Source organism: Eumetopias jubatus, unplaced genomic scaffold (genome assembly GCF_037043125.1).
Source record: "Eumetopias jubatus isolate StellerSeaLion01/CBP00866 unplaced genomic scaffold, mEumJub1_p1.0 scaffold_17, whole genome shotgun sequence".
Classification (NCBI taxonomy): domain Eukaryota; kingdom Metazoa; phylum Chordata; class Mammalia; order Carnivora; family Otariidae; genus Eumetopias; species Eumetopias jubatus.
This window is the reverse complement of record NW_028274823.1, coordinates 26,912,630-26,939,036: the sequence shown is the minus strand read 5'-3', so window position 1 is coordinate 26,939,036 and position 26,407 is coordinate 26,912,630. Positions and strand designations below refer to the sequence as shown.

Here is a 26,407-nt window from a genome sequence, read left to right as displayed (position 1 = left end):
ATATAATTTTATTTCAAAATGCTAAAAGCCTTGAATTCTATGACATGAAAAAAAAAACCCCACATTTTTACACAGTAAAGCCAATTTGGCAACCACATTTCTTTTTCTTCTTTTTTTAAATGTTTATTTTTTTTAAAGATTTATTTATTTATTTATTTGACAGAGAGAGACACAGTGAGAAAGGGAACACAAGCAGGGGAAGTGGGAGAGGGAGAAGCAGGCTCCCTGCGGGGCTTGATCCCAGGACCCGGATCATGATCTGAGACCCGAGCCGAAGGCAAACACTTCACTGACTGAGCCACCCAGGTGCCCTCTTTTTCTTTTATTTAGAGAGGGGGGGAGGGGAAGGGCAGGAGAGGGAGAGAGAATCTTTTTTAAAGATTTTATTTATTTATTTATTTATTTATTTATTTATTTATTTATTTATTTATTTATTTGACAGAGAGAGAGAGGGAGCGTGCACGCAAGCAGGGGGAGTGGCAGGCAGAGGGAGAAGCAGGATCCCTGCTGAGCAGGGAGCCCGATGTGGGGCTCCATTTCACAACCCTGAGATCGTGACCTGGGCCAAAATCAAGAGTCAGACACTCAACTGACTAAGCCACCCAGGTGCCCCACAACCACATTTCTTAAAACACCAATGTAAAACTTATAAATGCTAATTGTGTTCTGATCAGTATCTAGCCACAGAGGAAATAATCTATATCCTAAGAAAGCCCTCTTGGGTGGCACTTCTTAGTTATTCTATATAATCAGGTGCAAGTCTTCTGACTTGTTTTTAGAAATAACAGACTGTTATGGGATCACTCACAATTCTTTGTCCAGAGGTCTCTAAGCAGCTACTTATTTCTAACCAAAAGAGGAAGAATAACCTCAAGTAAGCTATGGCTACGAAGTTACAGGTAAGTCATTCCAGTTTTTAGTTGTCATGAGATACAGCCAGCATTATGTCAAACTCAGTAAGAGAAGTTACATTTCTCTGGATTAGACATTTATTTAGTACCTACAAATACCACTACTAAAAACACTACCCAACTTTCAGCCAGCTTTAAAATATCAGTTAGTTTAATTAACAGCAAATAGGTGTTTTAAATAAAAATTATTTTATGAAATTTTACACATGATAGAGAATAACAAAAACCCCTTTAAAATTTAAGTAATAGGGCGCCTGGGTGGCTCAGTTGGTTAAGCGACTGCCTTCGGCTCAGGTCATGATCCTGGAGTCCCGGGATCGAGTCCTGCATCGGGCTCCCTGCTCGGCGAGGAGCCTGCTTCTCCCTCTGACCCTCTCCCCTCTCATGTGCTCTCTCTCCCATTCTCGCTCTCTCAAATAAATAAATCTTAAAAAAAAAAAAAAATTTAAGTAATAAAAAAGGAAAACTATATAGATGTGCATTGTTACTGGCTCACATTCTAAGTTACGTTCATATACATGAGGTTTGAGTTTCCACCTTATAAAAAGAACAAATTACACAGCTAGAATGGGAGATATTTTCCAATGCTCAAAAACCAAATAGGGTGGGGCACCTGGGTGGCTCAGTCATTAAGCGTCTGCCTTCAGCTCAGGGCATGATCCCAGGGTCCTGGGATCAAGCCCCACATCAGGCTCCCTGCTCAGCGGGGAGCCTGCTTCTCCCTCTCCCACTCCCCTGCTTGTGTTCCCTCTCTCGCTGTCTCTGTCAAATAAATAAATAAAATCTTAAAAAAAAAACAAAAACAAACAGGGCTCCTGCTAGATAGCTATTTCACTTTTCTAGGTGTCTTGGAGCCAGCTTGTTATAAATGCAAAGATGTCCTCTGAAGAGAAGTGGATGGATGAGAGATAATTTGTTATGCTACTAGGCTACGCTACTAGGAAATTTAAATAGCACATGCCTATTTGATTAAGGAATTACCATTCATTTTTAAAACCAAAGAGAGGAACTGAGGCTCATATATCTTCAGCTCTTCTCTGACACTTGGTGGTCATCAGTAGCAGCGAGAAGCAGACAGTAAGTCAAATGTGATTCAAGTGGGGCTGGAATCACTGTGTACCAATATTTAATGAACATTTACAATATCTACATATCATAAAACAAAAGCCACGGCATAAAATCCGGAGACAGTTCTTCAAAATACTAAAGGTGATCTCACAACTTCATCTGTCCTTTTACACACATGTACTCTACCTGACAAGCTGGATCAAGACCCATTTTTCTTCTGAGGAATTTTTCTACATGCCCAATAGTTGCTTCTCCTGAAACTCGGACAAACTTCTTCTCCAAGGGCTACATAAACAAACACAAATAAATATTTTCAGAACAAATATGCATAAAACATGTAAGTCAAAAAGCAAATTTTACAGCAAAGATGTTCAACAGATTTATGAGAAAAACTACTATGAAATTTGAGCTAATTTACCTATCAAGGAAAAGAAAAAGAATTTTTGCTTAGCTTCCCCTCTCTGAAAAGCACATCAATAACTTTTTAATAGAAAGGCTTACTGGTTTATTTTAATACCTCACCAAAAATAAAACTTAGAGTAAAATTTATTGACAGAGAAAGAATACCTAAGACTAAATTATGTCTAAAACAATCTAGTTTCTTCAACAAAAAAACTGCAAGGAAAAAAAAAAGAACAAGATGGAGGATGAACTTCTAAACTAAAAGAGATGTAAGGAATATAAATAAGAGATATGTTAACCAATTACAATGTATGGATCTTATTTGGGTCCTGATTTAAACAAACCTATAGAACAATTTTCATGAGATAATCTAGGAAATTTAAATAGCATGTGCTATTTGATTAAGGAATTACCATTCATTTTTAAAACTGTAGTATCATTATTATATTTGTAAAAAGTCCTTATCTTTTAGAAATAAATTTAATTATTTACTGATAAAAATGATACATAGTCTGGGATTTGCTTTAAAATTATGAGAAGTGGTGAAGATATAGATGAAATGAGATTGGCCATCAGTTTATAATTACTGAAGCTGAGTTGTGTACACAGGCATTCATTTTACTACTCTATCTACTTTTGTATGAGTGCAAAATTTTCCATAATAAAGGGTTTTCCTTTTTAAGTAGAAAAATAAAAAGATTAACATCCAGACAAATATGGCTGGAATCTGATCCAATGGTCGAAGGTGGTAGGTGGAGAGGCCTCGGGGTTTTAAAGCAGAAACTAACACTTAGCCAGCTACTCTTGTCTCTGAGGCAATTTTAAGGAGGCTACTCTCTAAGACAAATGAAAAGCTGAGGTAATCAGAACTAAAAGGGTACCTTTTAGGAAAACATGAGCAGTGTTTTTCAACCCTGAGAGGGAGCCCAGAATGACTACCAGAGGACCTAGACTTGTTCCATGTAACAGTGCTCAGCTTTCCTACCTGTAGTTTGTTCTCTTAAGATCTTTCCTTACAATAAAGCTCTCTCTTATTACCACAGTGGAGCAGGTAGCCTAAGTGTTAAGTGCAGGTACTCCAGAAACAGACTGCTTGGCTATAGGTCTTGGGGTTCTGCCATTTTCTAGCTATAAGTCTTTAGGCAAGTTGCTGAACCTTTCCGTCCCCATTTGTAAAAGAGATAACAGCACCTATTACACCTCATAGGTTTATCAAGAGGAAAGTGAGTTAATGCACGTGGATACCTATTAATTCCTGGCACATAGTTACTACTGGCGTATTGTGACCATTTTACTCTTAATGTGAAAGAACTGGACTCTTATAGAGGGCCTAATAGTCACCATGGGATACTGATATAACCTAGACAAAAATGGCAAAGTTTCATGTTCTTTTAAGGTAGGTACAGGATTCATCTCACAAAACTAAGGCAGTCTCACTGAGGAGGAGGTACAGCCATCCCACAGGTACAGACCATAAGAAAATACCTCACCGTAGGGGGCAATGACTGACGAGCATGAGAATCCTGTTAAGTGCCTTAAGAAGCTGCTATTCTGAATCATCTAGCTATGCCTGTCTGGCAACCAGTGCATTTCTGAAGGTGAATTTCCTGGGCTTACCCCAGGTATGCCAGCAGAGGACAGTCCAATCTCCCTTATTTCTAAATTCTTGGTGAGCACCTTACCCCAGGTGTTCATTAAAATTAATCCAACTTAGCTAAAGTTATAAATACTGTACTGTTTAGATCATCCGGAACAGAATTAGGACATGTGCCAACACCTGAAAGAAAAAAACTGGTCTTGGCTTTCAAAGCTAGGGTGGCTAACCCTAGTCCTCATGCCCCAGGTTCACAAGTTAACTGGATTTCCCCCCATATAATTCACATCCAGTTTTTAAGAAAACAATTTGTTTTTGGTTGTTTTGTTTTTTCATTTAAAGCTCAAAAACCAGTTCTTACCTACACAGTCAATTCATTTTTTCTGCTACATCTAATAGCCACCTACCATCTGCAAATAAATAGGAAAAAAGAAATCCACAGAATTACACTTTTTTGAAATTAAACACAGCAGTCTTCCCTGCCATCTGTAACACAAAAGGTCAATTTGATAAGAAAGCTGAATAAGCTAGTTTAAGATCTGTAGGGAAATTTATAAGATATTTGGTTATTTTCTTGCTTTAGATAATGCATACCACTAAAAAGAGCTTTTAAAAAAGATGCTATCAACTCATAATTACATTTTACCTTGAAAAAATTCATATCTCTGTCAACTGAAGAGGCCTAGAAACAGTTAATGAACCCAGTAGCTAGATGAACCCCTGGCAGCCAGATTTTGATTTTTAAGAACTACCAAAAGGAAGTAGGACACCTTGGAGAAAGGACTAATTCCATGTCTGGGGGACAAAAAATGTACAAGCTGAGCATGGAACATCTTGTCATATCAGATAGCAAGAAAATATCACAGACTATGATACCTATGAAGGACAATTTGAACATCAATAAAGAAAATAACTGAAATGGGCTTATTTATTTTTTTAGAAGTAATTTTTTAAAAGATTTTTTATTTATTTGAGAGAGAAAGAGACAGAGATAGCGACAGAGAGCATGAGCCAGGAGGAGAGGGAGAAGCAGGCTCCCCGCTGAGCAGGGAGCCTGATGCAGGGCTCGATGAAATGGGTTTAAATCACAAATATGTTTAAATTCATGAGTTCATATTAAAGTAAAAACAAAAACAACAAAACCTATTTGGTCATGACTGGAGTATGCTAATGAACCAACTCATTACTTTGAACTTGGTAAGTGAAGGGAAAGAATCAAGCATTTATCCTGCTATTCCTATATAAACTACCACTGGCTAACCAAACAGACAAAGAGAAGTTTCTCTTTATAGAAGTATTTCAGCTAATAAGAGAAAGAATGATAGGGGCGCCTGGCTGGCTCTGTTGGTAGAGCATGCGACTCTTGATCATGGAGTTGTAAGTTCAAGCCCCACATTGGGTGTAGAGATTACTTAAAAATAAAATCTTAAAAAAAAAAAAAGGAATGATAACATCATTTTCCAAACCGTACTAAGTTAATGGGTTTAGCCACTGAGCATCAGTGGCTGCTAACATTATAAAGAGGCCCAGACAACCAGACATCATGTGCCTCTAGATGGAAAGAACCACCACCTATGAAGTAGTCTTGCTCCCTTCAAATCAAGCCTGTCTTATCAACACTCAGACTTAACTACCAGTTTATGGGAAATACAGAAGACAGAAATACATGCTAAATTATACTATGGCAATGCAACATTAAAACCCAATCTGTAGAAAACTATAGGACAAATGACTCAGTTTCATCAACAATGAATTGAAAGAAAAAAGAAAAGGAAAACCATAGATTTGAAGATATATCAACCAATCACAATGTGTGAACTTTATCTGGATCCTCATTTAAAGTGTTAAAGAAAAAAGAGAGAGAAAAAACACCCACTATGATTGAGACAATTAAAAATCTGAACACTGAGTAGATATTTTACAGTAAGAAATCATTAATTTCTTTTTCATTTACCATCCCCAACCTTTTGAAAAATGACTAACTTACAAAGTTGTAAGTACCAGGAAGACCCAGATAGCTGTCACCTAGTTTACAAACTGTTAATATATTGCTATATTCACTTTATCTCTTCTAATTTATATGTATGTATGTATATGTGCATGCTAATGTTTTGTTGGACCACATGAGATTGGCAGACAGATATTTTACCCCTAAACATATTAGCAGTTATCGCCTCAGAATAAAGGGATTCTCTTATATACAATATACTACAATATAATTAACAGGAAATATACAGAATATTTAAGCAATTTAACATTAATTTCCTAAATAGTCCAAATTCTTTTATAAACTGTCCTACTAATATCCTTTAAAAATTGTTTTATGTCATGAAGGCTCACACAATGCATTTTGTTGTCATGTTTCTGTAATCTCCTTTAATCTAGAACAGCTCTGCCACTTTATTATCTTTCATGACACTGATACTTTTGTAACTTTTTTTTTGGTATGATACATGGTCATTAAAAAGAGACTCATCTTTTAAGAATACTGAAACATTTACAAATGAAGTGGCAAAATGCTGGGGATTTATTTCAGAATAATACTAGAAGGGAAGTGGAGGGAGAGAAGAAATTAAATTGGTCACTAGTTAATTGGTAAAGCTGGGTGATGGACACAGGGAGGTTCTACTTTTCACTATGTTTGAAAATTTTCATAACTAATGAGGTGCCTGGGTGGCTCAGTCAGTTTAAGCATCCAACTTGATTTTGGCTCGGATCATGATCTCAGGGTCATGAGATCAAGCTCATGGGGCCTGCTTAGGATTCTCCCTCTACCCCTTCCCCCTTGCCCACATGTGCTTTTTCCCTTAAAAAAAAATTTTTTTTTTGTAATTGAAAGTTAAAAAGAAAATGACTCCTGGGAAAAATTATCTGGACTTTATTACTGCCTAGTGAAACACTGTGAAATTGAATGTAGCAAAAAGGGTTTATGACTTTCATGCTACAGGTCTACACGGTAAAAAGTTTAACAACCAGGCATCACCTAGACGGACATACTTAAACTCAAAGATAAGATATAAAAACAGCTTTTTTAAGTAGCAGAGAATACTGAGCTATAATACCAAAAGCTATAACTAGAACTCCGTTAAAATCACAGAATAAAAAGAAAAACAGTAAGATTGCCAATCTATTAACTAAGAAAGTATAAGACAGTTTTAGCAAAGTAAAAATAGTCACAAAATGCAGCATTAACAGGATCATTTGTTTCTGAAAGAGGTTCATCATCTCTCACAGGTATAAGACCTTCAAATTAACACCTGTATCATCAATTAAAACTGAAAACTTAATGTCTCAAAACTATCGGAGAACAGTATAAATCAAACTCCTATATGCCTATCACCTAGCTTTATCATCTCAAGGCCAATTTTGTTTTAAATATACCACACCCATTTCCCACTGCAACTACTTCCTGGCCCCCATTCCCAGATTTGTTTTGGAGCAAACCCCAGACATATTTCATTTGTAAACACTTCAGTATGTATCCCTAAAAGATAAGAGATCTTTTTAAAAACATGATGCCATTATCATACTTTAAAATTCCTTAATATCAGAAAATTTCTAGTAAATGTTCAAATTTCACCAATTGTCTCAATTTTCTCACCCAGCAGGAAATGATTTTATTGTTTTTAGGGCTGTCATTAAAGAGAGAATAAAAATAAAACAAAGATTTTGTGAAAAAAATATAATAACCAAATATGAACTCAAACTATGAATTCGAATTCGAATTTTTACATGTATTATTTTTACCAGATGTATTTTTGTACTTTCAAAATACATACACTAAATATATTACAAACAATACTTCTATTCAAAGTTCCCATTGGATCTTGGCTTAGTTACTTTTTATTATTTTTTTTAAATGTTTTATTTATTTATTCATGAGAGTCAGAGAGAGAGAGAGAGGCAGAGGCAGAGGGAGAAGCAGGCTCCCTGCCTAGCAGGGAGCCCGATGTGGGGCTCGATCCCAGGACCCCAGGATCATGACCTGAGCCGAAGGCAGACGCTTAACCATCTGAGCCACCCAGGCGCCCCGGCTTAGTTACTTTTTAAAAATTCAACAGCTTTATTGGGATATAATTCATGTATCATTAAATTCACTATTTTAAAGTATACAATTCAAAGATTTTTAGTTTATTTAAACAGGGTTGTGCAACTCATCACCACTATCTAATTTCAGAACATCTTCATCACCCAAAAACAAACCCCACACCAATTAGCAGTCACTCCCAATTTCCCCCTCTCCCCTGAGACTCTGGCAACCACCAATCTATATAGATTTTCTGCTTCTATGAATTTCTCTGCTCTAGACATTTCACATAAATGGAATCACACATTATGTGGTCCTTTGGTGCCTGGTTTCTTTCATTTAACATAATATTCTCAAAATTCATCCATGTTGTAGCATTTATCAGTACCCACTCCCTTTTATTGCCAAATAATACTCCACTGTGTGGCTATATCATATTGTGTTTATCCATTTACCAGTTGATGTGATATTTGGGTTATTTCAATTGGGGGTTATTCTCTCATAAATGTTTATTTTTCAAATCAAATCCAAATAAACTCCATACATTGTAGTTAGTTATGTCCTTTGAGTCTCTTTTAATTAATACGTTCTATCTATGTTTCCTCTTCACCCCTCCCTTTTATTCTGGAGAGACACAATTGTTTGTGCTGTAGCTTTCCACTGTCTTAGATTTGGCTTATTATATTCCTAAGGTGTCATTTAACATGTTCCTTTGCCCCTGAATTTCTTGTAAATTAGTAATTAAATCTAGGAGTGTGATCAGCTGCACATTTGTTTTGGTAAGAATACTTCACAGGTGGTATTGTCATCATATTTTTCTAATGTGTGACAACTGGAACTACATAAATATTCTAGGTCCATATGTGCTTTTGTGGAAGCAAAAGGCTAATATTTCAACTTAATGTCTAGTTCTTTCTTCATGAAGTTTTTATACTCTGTTGATTTGTGTGGCTACTACAGGTCATTGGACAAACATCCTCAGCAAACTCTAGGAGCATATGACACTGTACTTGTCCCATACAGAAACTCATATGCCACTTTCCCAGCCACCATACTACTAGGAAAGAACTCCCTAATCCCCATAAATCTGGTATTTTACAACTTAGAAGAAATTCAAAGTTACTGAACTTAACACTGTATTCCCCCCATCACACTGATCTCTGGGAAACACCTACAGTATACTTCATCCACAGAAGTACCCACCTATTCCTATGCTTCAATTCATGTCTCTAAGCCAATATATTCACAAAACAGTATACCCAACCAGGTATAATCCATCCAAGTATTAGTACAGACTTTGAAAAAGTCACTAAAAATCTAAACAGATCAAAGTCAGCTATTTCCTGTATATTTACAGTCCCAAGTAACTATAAGGCCTGATTTAGCCCTTTTTAAAAAGTTACCTTTTCAAAAAAAAAAGAAGGAAAAGTTACCTCTTCCTTAATGACTCATACTATAGGAACAACACTGTGTACAATGGGACCTGTGATAAGAGAGCCTTTAAGGCAACTCTTAACTTAGGTACATTAACAAAGGACTTCATTCTTACCTCTAAAATTTCAGTAAATGTTTGAAGCCACAAGTTAGGGCAGGTTTACCTTGAGCCCAAAATGTTACATGCAAATAAAAATTTAAGCTCATATTTAACTCTGAATGCCAAACTATGCAAAAAATGTTTTGAAATATTTTTTAAAGTCACCAAATTATCACAGTATTTGGTTTTAGAGTTTTAAAAATTTCTCACTTGTTTCCTTAGACCACTGTCCTGAATTAATAACAAATCCCTACTTAATAACTCTTTTCTTATAAACTTACTATGAGAGCATTACTGAATGTACTTCACATTTCTACTTTTATTTATAAAACTCTACGTAATTGAAAACGATCTCCACATGATTGCTAATCTGACTCTTTAGTTGTGTACTACAGGGTCTTCCTGTGAAGTAAATAAAAATAAAATACCTTAAAATGTCCCGTGCCTTCATTAGCACTGAAAAACGAAAGCAAAATTAATCAACATTTTAAACTATACGTTAAATCATATAACACAGAAAAATAACATGAATATAAATATTTGAGGAACATCAATTTAATTTTAAAACACCATCACCTAGCCCTTTATGAAATAAATAATGTAGTTGTCATTTCTGCCACCTACTGGTAAGGCAAAGGCAGTGTCAGCCACTACTTTACACTACTTTGTATACTTGTAGGAGTTAAAAGTATATCCTTAATATTTAGATTTCCCCCACATGTAGCATTCTAACATTTCCCAATTTAAAGTAAAACTTTTATCATAATTAATGTGTTTTCTTCTTTATAGTAACCCTTACAAGATAGATTTCTTACAAGAAGGCTGCTAGATTTCCTGTTGTTTTACTTATAGCATAATGGGCATGACTTACTCAGTTTGCCCTTCACCTTGAAGTACAGAGAGATTTCTTGATTAAATCAATTATGTTTATATCATGAGGAGACAAGGGTCACTAATTTTTGTTGGGCATCTACTATGTGCCAGGCATTATATTAGGTCTTCACATAGGATGCATGTTTTTCATTCAGTCCTCACAATAGCCCTGCTATCAGGTATTAATATTCCCCTTATATAGATGAGGAAAATTAAGCTCAGAGAGGTTTAATAACTTGCTTAAGGTCACAGAGCTATTAAGTGATAAACCTTTAAACTCAGGTGTACCTAGCATCAAAACCAACATTCTTTCTTCCTTATTATATTGTAAAGAGTAGGCCAGATCACAACTGCATCATCTACAGAATATTCTTATAATACAAGTAGAGAAATATATTAAAATATAACATATAAGCTATATTATAAATATTACATTAATATAAATGTTATAAATATATGGACATAATAGGAACCTAAGATATATAAGCTTAGAGTTGTAAAATAAAATACCCTATGTGTTACAAGAATTATCTCTATAGAATCCACGATGTGTGGTCATTTGGCTTCTGCTTAGGCACCTAAAGAGATAGAGAGCTTCTTATTTGATAAGTCAGTTCATTCCATTTGTGGGCAACATTGTTAGAATTGCTTGCTTGCACTGAAGCAAATATGTTTCTCCCTGTAACTTACACCCAACTAGTCCTAGTTTTGCCTTTCGGTACTCTTGTGAACTAGACTCAAACTTTCTTTTATACGATAACCCTCTGAAGATTTGAAATGAACTTAGGGGCTTATGATTGTTTTCTCTTTTTCAGAATATTTTTGTTCCTTCCCCTACCACATATGATATGGTTTTTCAAACCTTTTATTATTCTGGTTACACCTCGGCTTACCAACATCTCTCTGAAAATGTAGTGCCCAGAGTTGAACATAATACTCTAGTTGGATTAATACAGCATACAGTTGGATATTACCTCCATGGTTCACTAAATGCTGAGTTTAAGATTGCATGAAATTTTTGCTGTATCACACTTATGTTATGTGAGTCCATTTTCCTCACTAGCACATGTACAAATGACAGCACCACAGACTACTTTAACTTTTATTTTTGAATAACCCTGCATTATTTCAATCTTCATATACTGCTAATAGTTTAGACATGGTAGGAATACCATAAATTGATACTTAGGACAATCCTGTTAGTTGCTATTATAATCCCCAACTCAGCAATACAGAAACTGATGATGAGAGGAGTTCAGCTACATCCCAAGGGTTCTATACCTGGACTTACTGAGACTCTTCAAAGTCTACGCTTTCTGTACTCACTATACTGCTTGTCTGAAGTTCTTTCTTTTTTTCATCTTCTACTTTACACACAGAAACTGAAGAACAAAAAGGAAAAATACAAGAATATCTAAAGATCACTAAACACACATACCCAATTTAGGGGGGAAATCTAACTTCATATTCCAATGGTTGAAAAATCACTGTTCACAGGCTGAACCTACCTCAGTTTTCTTGCTCCTCCAACTTAAGTGGGCTCAAAAGCTGGACCAAATTGGCTTTTGTACTTGCCTCAGGTTAAAACTCCTCTGCCACTGGTCCTGCCATGAAAGAGCTGCCTACAGGCTACCCTCAGGAGCCTGACTTCTGTGGTAATATAAAAGCTCTTCCATGTAGTGAACTCTGCGGACTGGTGACTTCAAACGGATTCTTTGCCTCTGGAAGCTTTCTTTCAAAAGGACTCCTTGCCACCCTGGAAGCTTTCTTCCCCTCAACTAGTTGACGACAGATAAAGAGCTATATTATGAGTTCAACTACTCATCATAATCATCCACATAAAAGGTTCAGTTCTTTCTTTACAGATAGGGAAGCTGAAGCTCTGAGAAGTTAAAACTAAAAGTTCCATGAGGGGCAAAGGCCGTGGCCTACTTATTCAAACTGTATGCTCAACAACTAGCAGAATGCTGTGCTGGTACATATAGCAGGACCTTAATAAACATCGTGTGAAAAAACAAAAAGCAATTTGTCAATGTTTACAAAACTAGATAATAGAGAAGCTAGGATTTAATTCTAGATCCCTTATTCCAAGTGAGGGCTCTTTTTTTCTTTTTTTAGAACAAGAACCAAGTTTTGTTGTTGTTCATTTCTTGCATTTGAAGTACTCCTCAATGACATCCTTGGCCTGAGACTCTTTGCTACAGTCCTTAACCACCACACAATTGCAACCAACCACTTAAGGGGTTTTCCCTGTCAATTTTATAGAGGACCACCCACTCCCCTAGTTTCTTGCTGTCATCAACCTTAATTAGGTTGATTTGGTGTTCAGCATAAAGGGTCTCCATCAACTTGACATACATAGGCTCATCACAGTTGGATGCAAGCATACAAAGATGGGCTTAGTGCTTATCTAAGGTTTGGCAGCTTCACAAACTCCACGTGCTAGGCCAGCATGGAGGAGGGCAGTCTTCAGCACCTCTTGTAAAGCAGTATTAATGTCCATTACACCTCCAGCAGCAATGCCTTCCTTGGCCATGGTGGTGGGTTTTGGGTGAAGCTGAACCAAGTCCACCTGAGCCTCAGCCTCCTGGCAACTGGCAGCAGGGAAAGAGCATGAGGGCTCTTTTTTCTATAGCAGGGAATGTACTAATAATGTAATAAGTTTGGTAAGTGGTAATGACTGCCCTGAGTACCATGGTCAAGTCTCACTCATTAGGAAAGCCTGCTGTGATTAATTATTGATTTCTGCAGTGGGCAAAGGAAGAGGTAACAGTGACATACCCATCACATATTTGCTATCTTTGCATCCCTGCCACTTTTCAAAAAATGTATAAAAAAAAAACCCTGATCATCAGTTCTTGCTGTGCAATGTAGGAAATGTCACATTTCCCCAAAATATTTTTTAGGAATATAAATTCCTTTCCGTTTTCAAATTTTAATTAAATAGACTTATTAAAAATCAAGGTACATGGTAAAAATTCAAATGCAATGAAAAGTAAGACCTTTTCCATCGTGGACTCAGACTCCAGCTGTCCTTTCTTAGAGGCAACTAATGGCCATTAAAATCCTCTTCTATGTCCTTTAAGGAATGGTCTGTGCATGAAAAACGTGTCTACGCACATATTTTCTACCACTCTCTTTAATATAAATAAATTAACGAGAACGTACAACGTATTCTCTTACTTTGGAGATTGTTCCACATTAGCACATACGCTATCACATTAGCACGTACTCATGTGCTATATACCATTATTTAACCAGGTCCCTTTTTGGACATTTAGATTGGAACATATTCTATCAGAAATTACTGGTTTAAAGTTTGGTATTACCTAGTTTCTGTTCATTCCTCCAAAGGGATTTTTATTTCATTGTCAAGCACTACTACATGGGATTTGTGTAGGCATGAGAAACGGTTTCTGGCCTCTTAGGGGTCCTTAATATCAGCTGAGAACATAGGGTGACTACATAAAGAGATAAATACAACATAGCACAAGCTAGACACTAATAAATGATATAGGCAACCAAAAATTATAAGGAGGAAATAACTAAAAAGTAAAGTAGTCATCAGTGACATAAAATGGAAAGTCTCTATTTTCCAAAAAAGGCATTTTAGTTTATTCTGCAAACTGTTTAAGTATTCTGAAAACTGCAGTTTGATGCATGCCAACTCTGTGATCATGACAGTGTTTAACAATGTTGCAATATAATGGAGTACACCATATGCTACACACAATGTTTGAAAGAAGCAATTTATATGAATTAGAAAGATATCCAACTACTTCAGAAAACAATTTGGCAAAACCAAGTAAAGTTAAAAACAAACATATGCTAAGACTCAGCAAATTTATACTCTTAGAGAACTATCTTGTATATATATATATGAGATATATGAGCTATGCAGACAAATATTTATGTATATATGAGATATATATGAGATATATACACAAATATTTAAGGCAACATTGTTTATAATAGCAAAAAAAATTGGAAACAAGATAATTGTTCAACAGTACAAAGAAAGATAAATTATGGTATGTTGATTTTGAGGGAATACCAGGCAATGGTGAAAATGAATGAACTACTCCATATGGATGAATCAAAGAATGCTGAGTGAAAAAAGCAAGTTGTATTAAAAAAAAAAAATGTAAGACACTTACAGTGATACCATATAGTTTTTAATGGACAAAAGCAATTCTACATATTACTTAAGCACTGATACATGAGATAAACATATTTTAAAAATCATGGGAATGGCAATCATTACTTTTAGGAGAGTTGTTATTAACCTCTAAGAAAACGGGGGGTGGTGAACAGGAAGAGGTAGCCAAAGGGCTTCCGCCATGCTAGCATGGATTCTTTCTTAAGCCAGATGATGGTGATACAAGCAGTTGTAGTACTATTTCTTTAGACCTTTTTTTAAATCTTAAATATTTCATGATTAATTTTTAAAAGAATATCAGAAAAACTTGATTTTACCTGAGTTCAAGATGATTTCGTAACTGTTGCGACTTAACAAATTCTTTATTTTAAGGTTAAGAGGCAGAGGTTTAGGGTACTCACCCAATGAACTCTAGTAATAAAGACATATCAAGTTCAGGTGGAATACGAAACACTGATTCTAAGACTTTCTTAGATCTTCCTTTGCTCGAAGGGACTGGCTGAGGAACAGCTATTTAATAGCCAAAGAAAAAAGTTGAGTTAGAATAAAAATTTCATGAATTGAGATCTTTGAAAAATAACCTCACATATTATAACTACGTTGACTATTTCAAAGATCATAAAGCCCTCAATCTCCCTTTCTTTAATAACATTAATCTGTCAAAGCCAGTGAAATTCCACCTGGGGACCACTCCACAATGGAAGGCAGACATATGTGGCTGGTTTATCAGGGCCACAGAGAGAGCTCATCATAACACAACAGATACAGGTAATCTTTAACAAGCACTACTGTGTGCCAGGGTTCAGGGCTCATACTCAGCATTGCACATGCACATTCTTGTTTAATCCTTGTCATAATCCCATAAGTATACTGCTACTCTTTTTTTTTAACAGTTAAAACTGTAAAGAAACTGAGATTACTGTTTAAGTGAGATTAGGCATTATGTAGTAAGTGGAAGAACCAGGATTTAAACAGAAATTTTATCTAACTTCTATACTGTGACACTACCACCATCATAAAAACTATCTGAACAGTTACTATGTTCCAGGCACTGTTTTAAGTGCTTTGTATTACTCAATGTATCCTTACTACAATTTTATGAAGTGCTACCATTATCCCTACTTTATAGATGAGGAAATTGAGACATTGTAGTAATTTGCCAAAGTCACACAGAAAGTAAAGTGGCAGAGCTAGGGTCAAACTCAGACAGTCTAGCTCCAGAGCCTATACTCTTTCATTTTTATAAATAATTAAATTGGATTATACTATATCTTCCTTCATAATCTTTCTCTTTGATCATAAAATAACCAACTATCATCAAAAACAACCTCAAAGGGATTAAATTTTATTAAGTTAGTATTCTTTAATCTACAAATACATTATGATATACACCCAAACTTACCAGGTTTAGGTACTTCTAGACCTCTTTCTTTATAGAAATCATGCATTTGCTTTTTTTCTCCTAAAAAATGATAAAACACAGACTAAATTACACTTAAAATGTAACTAATAGAGTCAGCAGAGATTCTGGGATTCACAACTATGTAATAAAACAAACTTACTTTCCTCTAGATTGATCACTAATTTGTACACTATGTCTTGTAATTGTCGGTCCAACCTAATAAAAGGAAAGGATGGAGAATACCTCAGAATTCAGCAAAATGCATTTTGGCACAGAGTGAAGAGTGAATGATGCTCTTTGCAACTGTCTTCTCTTGGGAGTGGATATCTCCTTTTTCAGAAGTGAATTATTTTTAGGTAGCACTGGCTCTCACCTGAGATAACCTCAAGTAATTAATTATAAGTAATCATAGACTCTTGAATGGTTTGCTCAATTGTTCCATGTGTACTGGTCTTGTTCCCTTGCAGAGACTGTATTTTGAACTTCTATGCATCATCTACAAAGCATTTTTCTATAAAGGGGTAAAAACATTATAGTATTTGCTGAACAAACGAAAGCAATCCACTTTTAGTATTTTTCTTCCCTTAGGAAACGGAGTATGAACTGAAAATTAAAAAAAAAACAAACAAAAAGAAAAACACAATGACCTATGATACACAGGTTTTTCTAAAGAGGCCAGTTGTTTCAGGCATTACTTTCAAAAAGTACCCCAAAATGACAAGGCTAAACTAGTCTCATTAACTTGAGTGATGGAATTAAAATCCTCAAAAAGAGAGGCCTGTGCTTTTTTATTTCTTTTGTCTCCAGCAGATATCACAGCGCCTGGTACACAGTAAGTGTTCTATATGTATTTTAGAGAATATGTAGTTCCCTTTTTGAAATAGGTCAAGAGTTTATTTCCAACTACACAACTAGAAGCTTTCGGAAAAAGTGTATTTAAAATACAAATTTTACTTATATATTTCTCTTACCTTATGTTATAAAGAGGTTGTGTCTGATGTACTACTATGTTGCATTTTGGACATCGGTTGCTATAGTAAAAATGTCTTACAATGCAGCTTTTACAAACTGTTGAAAAAAAAGTTTAAATTAGGATGCTTTAGAGACATTTCAAAAATTGAATGTATTAGTTTGAAATGTGAACTATATGCTTACACGTATGAAGACATTCCGTAATGGTAGTTGCATCTATTAAGTAACCTTTGCAAATGGAACACAAGATGTATGGTGTCAGCTCAGAGAGATTAATCAGGCGCTGAAAATGCAATGGAAATAGTTTTAAAATACAAGTCCTTGCCTTCTCAAATTCTTAAACCATAATCCCCACATTTCATTATGAACAATGTGTAATTTACTTTGCAACATGGAAACATGTTACAGTACCTCCAACCCTTCAAAATCCTGCTCAAAGTTACAATAACACAATACAAACCAATGTTTCAAAAAGATCTCATTCTTTTGGATACATTGCATATTGCCCTATGAGGGGCATCTTACTTTATGAATTACTTACAAAATGGGCAAACTTGCCAGAGATACTGGTGTTTATGTTTAATATATCAATTCTGACTGGCTAGGTGTTACCAACTTGATAAAGTATGTACCACATTAAAAAACGAACAAAAAAACTTTCCCAATTAAGAGACTGATGAGATAGAGAAGGGTTTACCAACCTCCGAACACCCTGTAAAAATGGACTGTTTCCCTGTCCGACTGTAAGCTCTTGGAAGGCAGGAGCACTGTACCCTGGGCTCCTACCCGCCTGGCATAATTTAATAATTATTTACAAAATAATCGAGGCGGACCTGAAGAGCCTAAGTGATCGGCAGGAAGCTCACAAAAAGAGTCTGCAGGGAATCGGGCGCGGACCAGTCCGCGCCACATGCCCAGGCAGGTTGAGAGAGAGGGGTGGAGGTCGACGCGAGTGCCAAAAGCTGCAGCGACGAGCTGGGGACGCGGCCGGGCCCTTACTGGGGAGGGCTCGCTTCGTCCCCGACTCAGGCCCCTCCCGGCCGGCGTGGTCCGGCACCGGCTATAAATACCTCCTCCTCGTCCTCTGAGTCCGGCCGACCCCCCTCCAGCCTCAGCGAGAAGTGGCTCATCTCTTCCTCCTCCTCCTCCTCTTCCTCCTCCAGCTCCTCATCCTCTTCCAACTCGTCGTCCTCGTCCTCGAAGCGGCCCCTCATGCGGCCCAGGCTGCGCTCGGGCTCCAACTCTGGGGGCCGGGAGCCCGAGCAGCCTGGAGCCCCCGCCTCGGGCAAAGGCGGCGGGCCCTCCTCACCCGCTGCGGGTGCCGGGGTGAGAGCAGGCGGGGAGACCGCAGGCGGGGGCGGCATGGCTGCAGCTCCCTCGCCCTTGGCTGCTCCCGCGCTCCCCGCGGCCACCGAGACCCTCTCCATGCCGCGGGCAGAGACCGGGGGAGACGAGACCCGGCGGCTGGATAGCGCGGGAGTTCTGCCTACCTGCCTACGCTGCCAGTGCGCAGGCGCGGCAAACCTGCAAGGCCCGCTGGGAAATGTGGTTCACTGCCCCTCACCTAAACCTGGGCGGGCGTGCCCTTGAGCGGCTCTGCACGTCGGACGGGGCTTGCGGGTCATATTTAGAAGAAGCTCACCAATTTTTCCTTTGGAAGACTGACACTCTCTTTACTCCCTTTTGTTTTATTTATTTTATTTATTTTTTAAAAAGATTTTATTTATTTATTTGACAGAGAGAGACACAGCGAGAGAGGGAACACAAGCAGGGGGAATGGGAGAAGGAGAAGCAGGCTTCGGGTGGAGCAGGGAGCCCGATGCGGGGCTCCATCCCAGGACTCTGGGATCATGACCTGAGCCGAAGGCAGACACCCAACGACTGAGCCACCCAGGCGCCCCTATTTATTTTTTTCTAAGATTTTGTTTTGTAAAGTAATCTCTGTACCCAACGTGGGGCTCGATCTTCTAAACCTGAGATCAAGAGTCGCAGGCTCTACCGACTGAGCCAACCCGGCACCCCTCTTCACTCCCTTTTAAAAATGACAGAATTGGTACCGTTCCAGACAGCACTATTCTGTCTGCATCAGTTGATGGGCAGAGCATTGAAATAGCTGTTAAAATGATGTTGTATTATGAATAATGATTTAAATTTAAGTAGCGATTGTGCGTTTCTTTCATCCAAGATTATTTCCCTTACGAAGTATGAGGTCTCTTTTTGAAATATGTAAGTTTGGAGGAATTAAATCTTCTATTGCCACAGGATGGAAATTTAATCGCCATTCGAAGACCATCCCTGAGTCCCCATCACATAGAGGAAAACCCATTATATTTAATTCAACAAACATTTATCGAAGGTCTGTAGCAGGAACTGAGACCTATTCACGCACTCCTAGCTCCACCCCCAGTTTTTTAAGGAAGGATATTTTGGAGTTGGCTTACTTTATTCTTGCTGACTAACATAGTGCCAGCTAATATCATGATGCTTGCAAGCTGGATTCAGAAAGGAGTCAAAAGCTCCTTAACGAAATAATGCTGGGGGGAAAAATCATATCTGAGAGAGACTGTGTTGTCACTGAGTAAAATTCGTGCTAATTTGGGAGTGGTGTACATACTTCTTAGGGAATGGTGAGGAAATCAAGTCACTATGATTGGGGAAAACTGAACAAGATTTAATGTGCCACCATTGCTCCTGGACTAGACTCTACCTTTCCCTCTGCAGTCCCCAAAGTCTGGTCAAACCTAAGATACTGAAGTTTGCAAGATCCAAAATGTGGAAGGAAGGAAATTTCTCCTCCTACATGAGGGAGTATAGAGCCTCAAAGGGGGGGAACTAGAGCAGGATATTGAAAGAGGACATTGAAGAGAGAGATTGAAGGAGACAGACAGACATAGACACCTGAGATACTCTCCCACTGGGCTCCAGCTGATTACATTAGATAAAGGCATAGCTTCTAACCTTACACATTGTAAGAGCTACCTGACAAAAAAGAATTACTTGTGCCATGAGCTTTAATTATAAAATTTTGAAGTAGTATGATATGAAAATACTAATATTAATAAAGTTTTACTTTATGTATGTGATAATGTAAAATATTGAGAATCCCCAAATTTTAAAAAATACAATCAAGAATTGTATATTTTCAAAGCTGGCAAGCTGAGGAATTATGAGTTTTTATTATTGCCACTGGGTGGTGTCAGTTTATTTGGTAAACAGAAATATCTGCAGGTTTTGTCAGTTCTATGGTGTGGAAGGTAGTTTTATGTGTCATCTTGGGTTGGCTATACTGCCCAGTGATTCAAAAACTTACTTACCTAGGTATTGCCGTGAAGGTATTTGTAGATGTAATTAACATCTGCAATCAGTTGAATTTAAGTAAAAGATATTATCCTATATAATCTGAACAGACCTTAGTCAATCAGTTGAAAGGCCTTAGAGGTAAAACTGAAATTCCCCAGGAAGAGATATTCTTCCTGAGGACTGCAGCATTAATCCTTCCCGGTAGTTTCCAGCATGTTGGCCTGCCCTACAGGTTTCAGACCTGCCTAGCAATCCCCCAAAATTGTGTAAAGCAATTCCTTGTAATAAATCTCTTAATAAATATATATATCCTACTGGTTATGTTTCTATGGTAGACCAACTAATCCATATGGTAAATGGCTTAATTATGTGATATTTACAATATGTGAGGACTTCCAGAATATATCTATTTCATAAAATGAGAATTTCTTGTATCTCCATTGTGACCCAAGTGTGTTTCCACATCAAAGTTATATTTTGGCACTTATCAGGGACCTTTACATTTTGACAAAGCATCAGAATTGAATCATGTTCTAGATTGACCTAGAACTTCACTCTTACCCTGGATGCTAACTTGTTAAAATGGTATAAATGTAAAACAGCAAAAGCGGACCTAACACAAACAGTAATTGTACTCCTTGTATGATCATTAGACCAAGAGAGATGCTATGGAGTTGGGTTTTTTGGGGGGAGGCGGTGCTTTGACATTTCAAACAGAAAATCATATCTAGGGTTGTTTGGCTAGTTCAATTGGTGGAGCATGTGACTCTTGTTCTTGGAGTTGTGAATTTGAGCCCCACATTTGGTATGGAGCCTACTTAGAAGAAAGAAAAGAAAAAAAGAAAATCATATCTAAAAACTGTTATGAAAGTTTCACACATTAATTCACTAGGAGATGGCAGAGGTTGGTTGATTGTGAAGAATAGTGGGTCTCTGGGTATGACATTTTTTAAAAAGATTTTATTTATTTATTTGACAGAGAGAGACACAGTGAGAGAGGGAACAGAAGCAGGGGGAGTGGGAGAGGGAGGAGCAGGCTTCCTGCAGAACAGGGAGCCCAATGTGGGGCTCAATCCCAGGACCCTGGGATCATGACCCGAGCTGAAGGCAGACGCTTAATGACTGAGCCACCCAGGCACCCCTGGGTATGAAATTTTTCAGATCCGTGATCATTATTGTGGGACCTGGTTGGGGAATCAAGAAATCCATAAATGTTCCTTGGGACTTGGAGTGATTTCCTGGTACTCTTTGTTTGTAAGGAAATACTTCACCAAAGACTTTAATTTTTAAAAGGAGATTAAAAACCAAAGGGCTGAGGCACCTACCTGGCTCAGTCAGAAGAGCATGTGACTCTTGATTTCAGGGTTGTGAGTTTGAGCCCCATGTTGGGTGAAAAGATTACTTAAATAAAAAAAAGTAAACAACAACAACAACAAAACCAACAAAGGACTTTATGGTATCAATATTCATTTCAAAAAGTATTATTAAAAGTTTCAAATCATCAAATGCCTATGTTATATAAATAATTACTGATACAATTCTGACCTAAAATACAGACTCCAATCAAGGTCAGGACTTGAATTGAAGATATAATTTATTTCTATTTCTTGTGTTGATTTGCTACCATGAGGGTTCCTGAAACTCATAGCTTGGTTTTGATTTCATGGATCACACGGCTAATGATCTAAAATTCTGTACTGCTGCTCAAGTCCTACAAATCATGTGTTCTGATGTTATACAACAAATTGTGTTTGTGAAAGAAAATCAAACTTTAGATTCCTCTGAAACAAGTCAGACTCCAAAGGTTTTAAGCATCATGGTACCTTTCCCAAATTAAAATGTGTTTTCCCAAATACCCCATTCCAAAACAGGCTTCTTAGAATTCCATTATAGAGGTTCGTAAGAACAATACTAAATATGATTAAAGGCAATGGATGAATATATTCATTTTTTTTGTTGTTGTTGCTACAAAAATTGACCAAGGATAGCCAAAACCATCTTGAAAGAGAAGAACGAAGTTGGAGGACACACACATCCCAACTTTGGAACTTACTACAAAGCTACAGTAATCAAAACCCTGTGGTACTAGCATAATGATAGATATACAGATCAAACAGAATAGAATTGAGAGTGCAGAAATAAACCCTCATATTTGTAGTCAATTGGTTTTTCACAAAGTTCCCAGAACATCTAAAGGGGCAAGAATTTCAACAAATGGCTCTTCCCCTAAGCAGCCTGAGGTGACCTCTGAAAATGGTTCACTATTCGCTTGACCCAGAAAACCCTATGAAATCATGTAAATCAAGAGGTTCAAATCTTCATGTTCACTTTAAGAACACATGTGAAAGGCCATCAAGGGTATGCATATCTGAAAAGCCACCAAGTATCGGAAAGATGTCACTTTACTGAAGCAGTGTGTGCCATTCCGTCACTACAATGGTGGAGCTGGTAGCTGTGCCCATGCCAAACAGTGGGGCTGGACACAGGGTCGGTGGCCCAAGAAAACTTTTACTGCACATGCTTAAAAATGCAGAGAGTAATGCAGAACTTAAGGGTTTAGATGTTGATTCTCTGGTCATTGAGCACATCCAGGTGAACAAAGTCCCCAAGATGCAGCGGAGAATGTACAGGGCTCATGGTCGGATTAACCCATACATGAAAAGATTACTTAAATAAAAAAAAGTAAACAACAACAACAACAAAACCAACAAAGGACTTTATGGTATCAATATTCATTTCAAAAAGTATTATTAAAAGTTTCAAATCATCAAATGCCTATGTTATATAAATAATTACTGATACAATTCTGACCTAAAATACAGACTCCAATCAAGGTCAGGACTTGAATTGAAGATATAATTTATTTCTATTTCTTGTGTTGATTTGCTACCATGAGGGTTCCTGAAACTCATAGCTTGGTTTTGATTTCATGGATCACACGGCTAATGATCTAAAATTCTGTACTGCTGCTCAAGTCCTACAAATCATGTGTTCTGATGTTATACAACAAATTGTGTTTGTGAAAGAAAATCAAACTTTAGATTCCTCTGAAACAAGTCAGACTCCAAAGGTTTTAAGCATCATGGTACCTTTCCCAAATTAAAATGTGTTTTAATTTTAAACACATTTTAAAATCCCTGCCACATTGAGATGATCCTTACAAAAAAAAAGCAGATTGTTCCTAAACCAGAAGAGGAGGTTGCACAGAAGAAAAAGATAGCCCAGAAGAAACTGAAGAAATAAAAACTTATGGCCCGGGAGTAAATTCTGCAGAATAAATGCAAATAAAAAAATAAATAAAAAAAAGAATTTCAACAAATGGTGCTGGGATAACTGGATATCCACATGCAAAAGAATGAAGTTGGACCTCTACCTCTTACCATCTACAAAAATTAGCTTAAATGGATCACAGACTTAAATGTAATAGCTGAAAAAAAGTGAGAGTACATTAGCAAACATGAAAATAGAACATTATGGTTATGAAAAATGATTGCATTATTTTTTCTTTTCAAAAATTATCTTCAAAGACATGGCAGTTATAAAAAGAGGTCATAAAAATGGTATAATAGGAATAATTCCTGAATAATAATAAGCTTTCATGTAAAATGACACTGGACCCAAGAAAGAGAGACTAATAAGATAAAGCACAGTTTTTCTGATATGCTTTCATGAACCCCCAGATACATGTCTGGTGTACATCATCATCATGTGCAAGGAATGTTAGATAGCCCCTTCCTGTCCTTAAAAAATAAAAAAAAGAGGCGCCTGGGTGGCTCAGTTGTTGAGCGTCTGCCTTCGGCTCAGGTCATGATCCCAGGGTCCTGGGTTTGAGCCCCACATCTGGCTCCCTGCTTGGCAGGAGGCCTGCTTCTCTCATTTCCACTGCCTGCTTGTATTCCCTCTCTTGCTGTGCCTCTGTCAAATAAATAAATAAAATCTTAAAAAAATAATTAAAGAGTTTTTGTATGTGTACTAATGAAATGTCTCCATTGATAGTTCTGAGACCCAAATCATTTTTTTTTAAGATTTTATTTATTCATTTGGGACAGAGAGATACAGAGAGAGAGTGCATAAACAGGGGGAGAGGCAGAGGGAGAGGGAGAAGCAAACTCCCTGCCGAGCAGGGAGCCCCATGTGGGGCTCGATCCCAGGACCCAGAGATCATGACCCAAGATGAAGATGGTTAAGCATCTGCTTAACCATCTGAGCCACCCAGAAAGCCCTGAAATATTTTTTTTAAGAGGGAGTGGGGGAGGGGCAGAGGGAGAGAAAGAATCTTAAGCGGGCTCCACAGGGCTTGTTCTCATGACCTTGAGATCATGACCTGAGCCAAAGTCAAGAGTCGTATGCTTTACTGGCTTGAGCCACCCAGGCACTCTGAAATCTTTTAAAGTATATAAAGCAAAATTTTGTCACTTGGGGTGGGGGTATGGATATATTGATAGGCCCTAAGTGTTGGTTTAGCTTAATTCAGACAAGATATTCTGCACAATGAGGCAACCCATGTCTTCTTGGTTGAGACTACTATCAGGAGTGCCCACAGAGTTAAGAAAAGGAACCAGCCAGTGGCAAACCACTGGAAGACATTGAAACAGAGCAACAATCTCCCTAAGATCAGTTTGGGTCCACAGAGGTAGAGGACCGTTTAGCCAATAGTTAAAAAATGAATACTTTTGCATATCCTGTATAAGTCATTCAAGCAACAATTTCTCAGGTCTGAGAGTTTGCTGTTTTTGTTTCGTAATTCCCCTGTGAGAAATATGATGCTGTTCTACTGGAAATACTGGAATTCTGAGACAAACCCTCTACTAGGTGGGAGTCAGAAAAGGCCAAAGCCATGTCTGAAAGGAGGCTATGAGCTTTTCAAGTCAAGTCCTACAAATGCTCAAGGTGGCAGAAGGCCTTACAATTTGGAGTATAGTGGTCATGTCCTACAGGATATTCATACAGGAGGGGATAAAGCATCAGCCAACCACACACCCCAAGAAGCACAAGCTCCCCCAGGAGAGATGGGTCAGGAATCCAGTGTTGTAAAAATGGATCATACTCATCTTGTTCCACGAAGAACAGCATATTTGGACAGGGAGAGAGGGACAGGGCAAAGAAGAGAAAGAGAGACAGCGATGTAAGTACCCAGTCTGCAACTATCACTGGACATAGGCACTTGCTGAGTATCATGAACAAGAAGATGCATATTCATAAGTCAAGGCCTGACCCAGACACAAGAGCTGGAGGAGTGGGGAAATAAATATTCATAAAATAAAAAAGGGCACCTGGGTGGCTCAGTTGGTTAAGCGACTGCCTTCAGCTCAGGTCACGATCCTGGAGTCCCTGGATCGAGTCCCGCATCGGGCTCCCTGCTGAGCAGGGAGTCTGCTTCTCCCTCTGACCCTCCCCCCTCTCATGTGGCCTCTCTCTCTCTCTCTCTCATTCTCTCTCTTTCAAATGAATAAATAAATAAATCTTTAAAAACATGTGATAGTCATTTAAATGCCCTCAAAATGGGTGAGATTACCCATTCTCTTCATTAGGAGGGGTTCATTTGGCCTGACTGAAGACCAGTGGCTGCCTGATGTCTGTTGCCTGTTCCACAAGTCACACCATGTCTTATTACACTGAATAGACCAAACAATGCAGTCTATTATAACTACAGATTATTGAAAATTTAGAGAATTTACTAGAGGAGGCAGCAATAGCACCTGGAAAAAAGTTGACTATCTGGAGAAAAGAGGAAACCAAATAGTGGATCTGAGAGCACTAAACAGGAAACCAATAGCCTAGAACAGATATCGGCAAATTTTTTCTGGAAAGTTCCGTATAGTGAAATATGTTTGGCTTCGTGGGCCATTTAGCCTCTGTTGCAGCCACTCAACTCTGCTGCTATTGCACAGAAACAGCCATAGATAATATATAGACAAATAACTCCGACGTTGTGCCAATAAAACTTTATTTATAAAGAAAGGCAGCAGGCCAAGTTTGGCCCACTAACTCTAATTTGCTGACCCCAGCCGCAGATCAACTAATATCCTAGCATTAGAGGTGAACTACCACACCAGTCGCTCATCAAACCTGTGGAGGGCGCCTGAGTGGCTCAGTCGTTAAGCGTCTGCCTTCGGCTCAGGTCATGGTCTCAGGGTCCTGGGATCGAGTCCCACATCGGGCTCC

At 37.8% G+C, this 26,407-nt stretch overlaps 1 protein-coding gene and 1 pseudogene across 1 annotated transcript in view; both read right to left on the bottom strand.

The window, feature by feature from the left end:
* Positions 1-18,429, bottom strand: part of PCGF6 (polycomb group ring finger 6) — a 32,715-nt gene extending 14,286 nt beyond the window's left edge. Inside the window, exons 1-8 of the mRNA XM_028098953.1 lie at positions 18,013-18,429; positions 17,126-17,225; positions 16,942-17,038; positions 16,131-16,186; positions 15,971-16,030; positions 14,970-15,078; positions 9,965-9,992; positions 2,166-2,264 (exon numbers count right to left, since the gene is read on the bottom strand). Coding sequence (XP_027954754.1) covers positions 2,166-2,264; positions 9,965-9,992; positions 14,970-15,078; positions 15,971-16,030; positions 16,131-16,186; positions 16,942-17,038; positions 17,126-17,225; positions 18,013-18,369 — 906 coding nt within the window. The 5' untranslated portion in view covers positions 18,370-18,429. The remainder of the gene's footprint in view (positions 1-2,165; positions 2,265-9,964; positions 9,993-14,969; positions 15,079-15,970; positions 16,031-16,130; positions 16,187-16,941; positions 17,039-17,125; positions 17,226-18,012) is intronic.
* Positions 12,463-13,055, bottom strand: LOC148162147 (small ribosomal subunit protein eS12 pseudogene; annotated as a pseudogene).
* Positions 18,430-26,407: the final 7,978 nt, after the last annotated feature.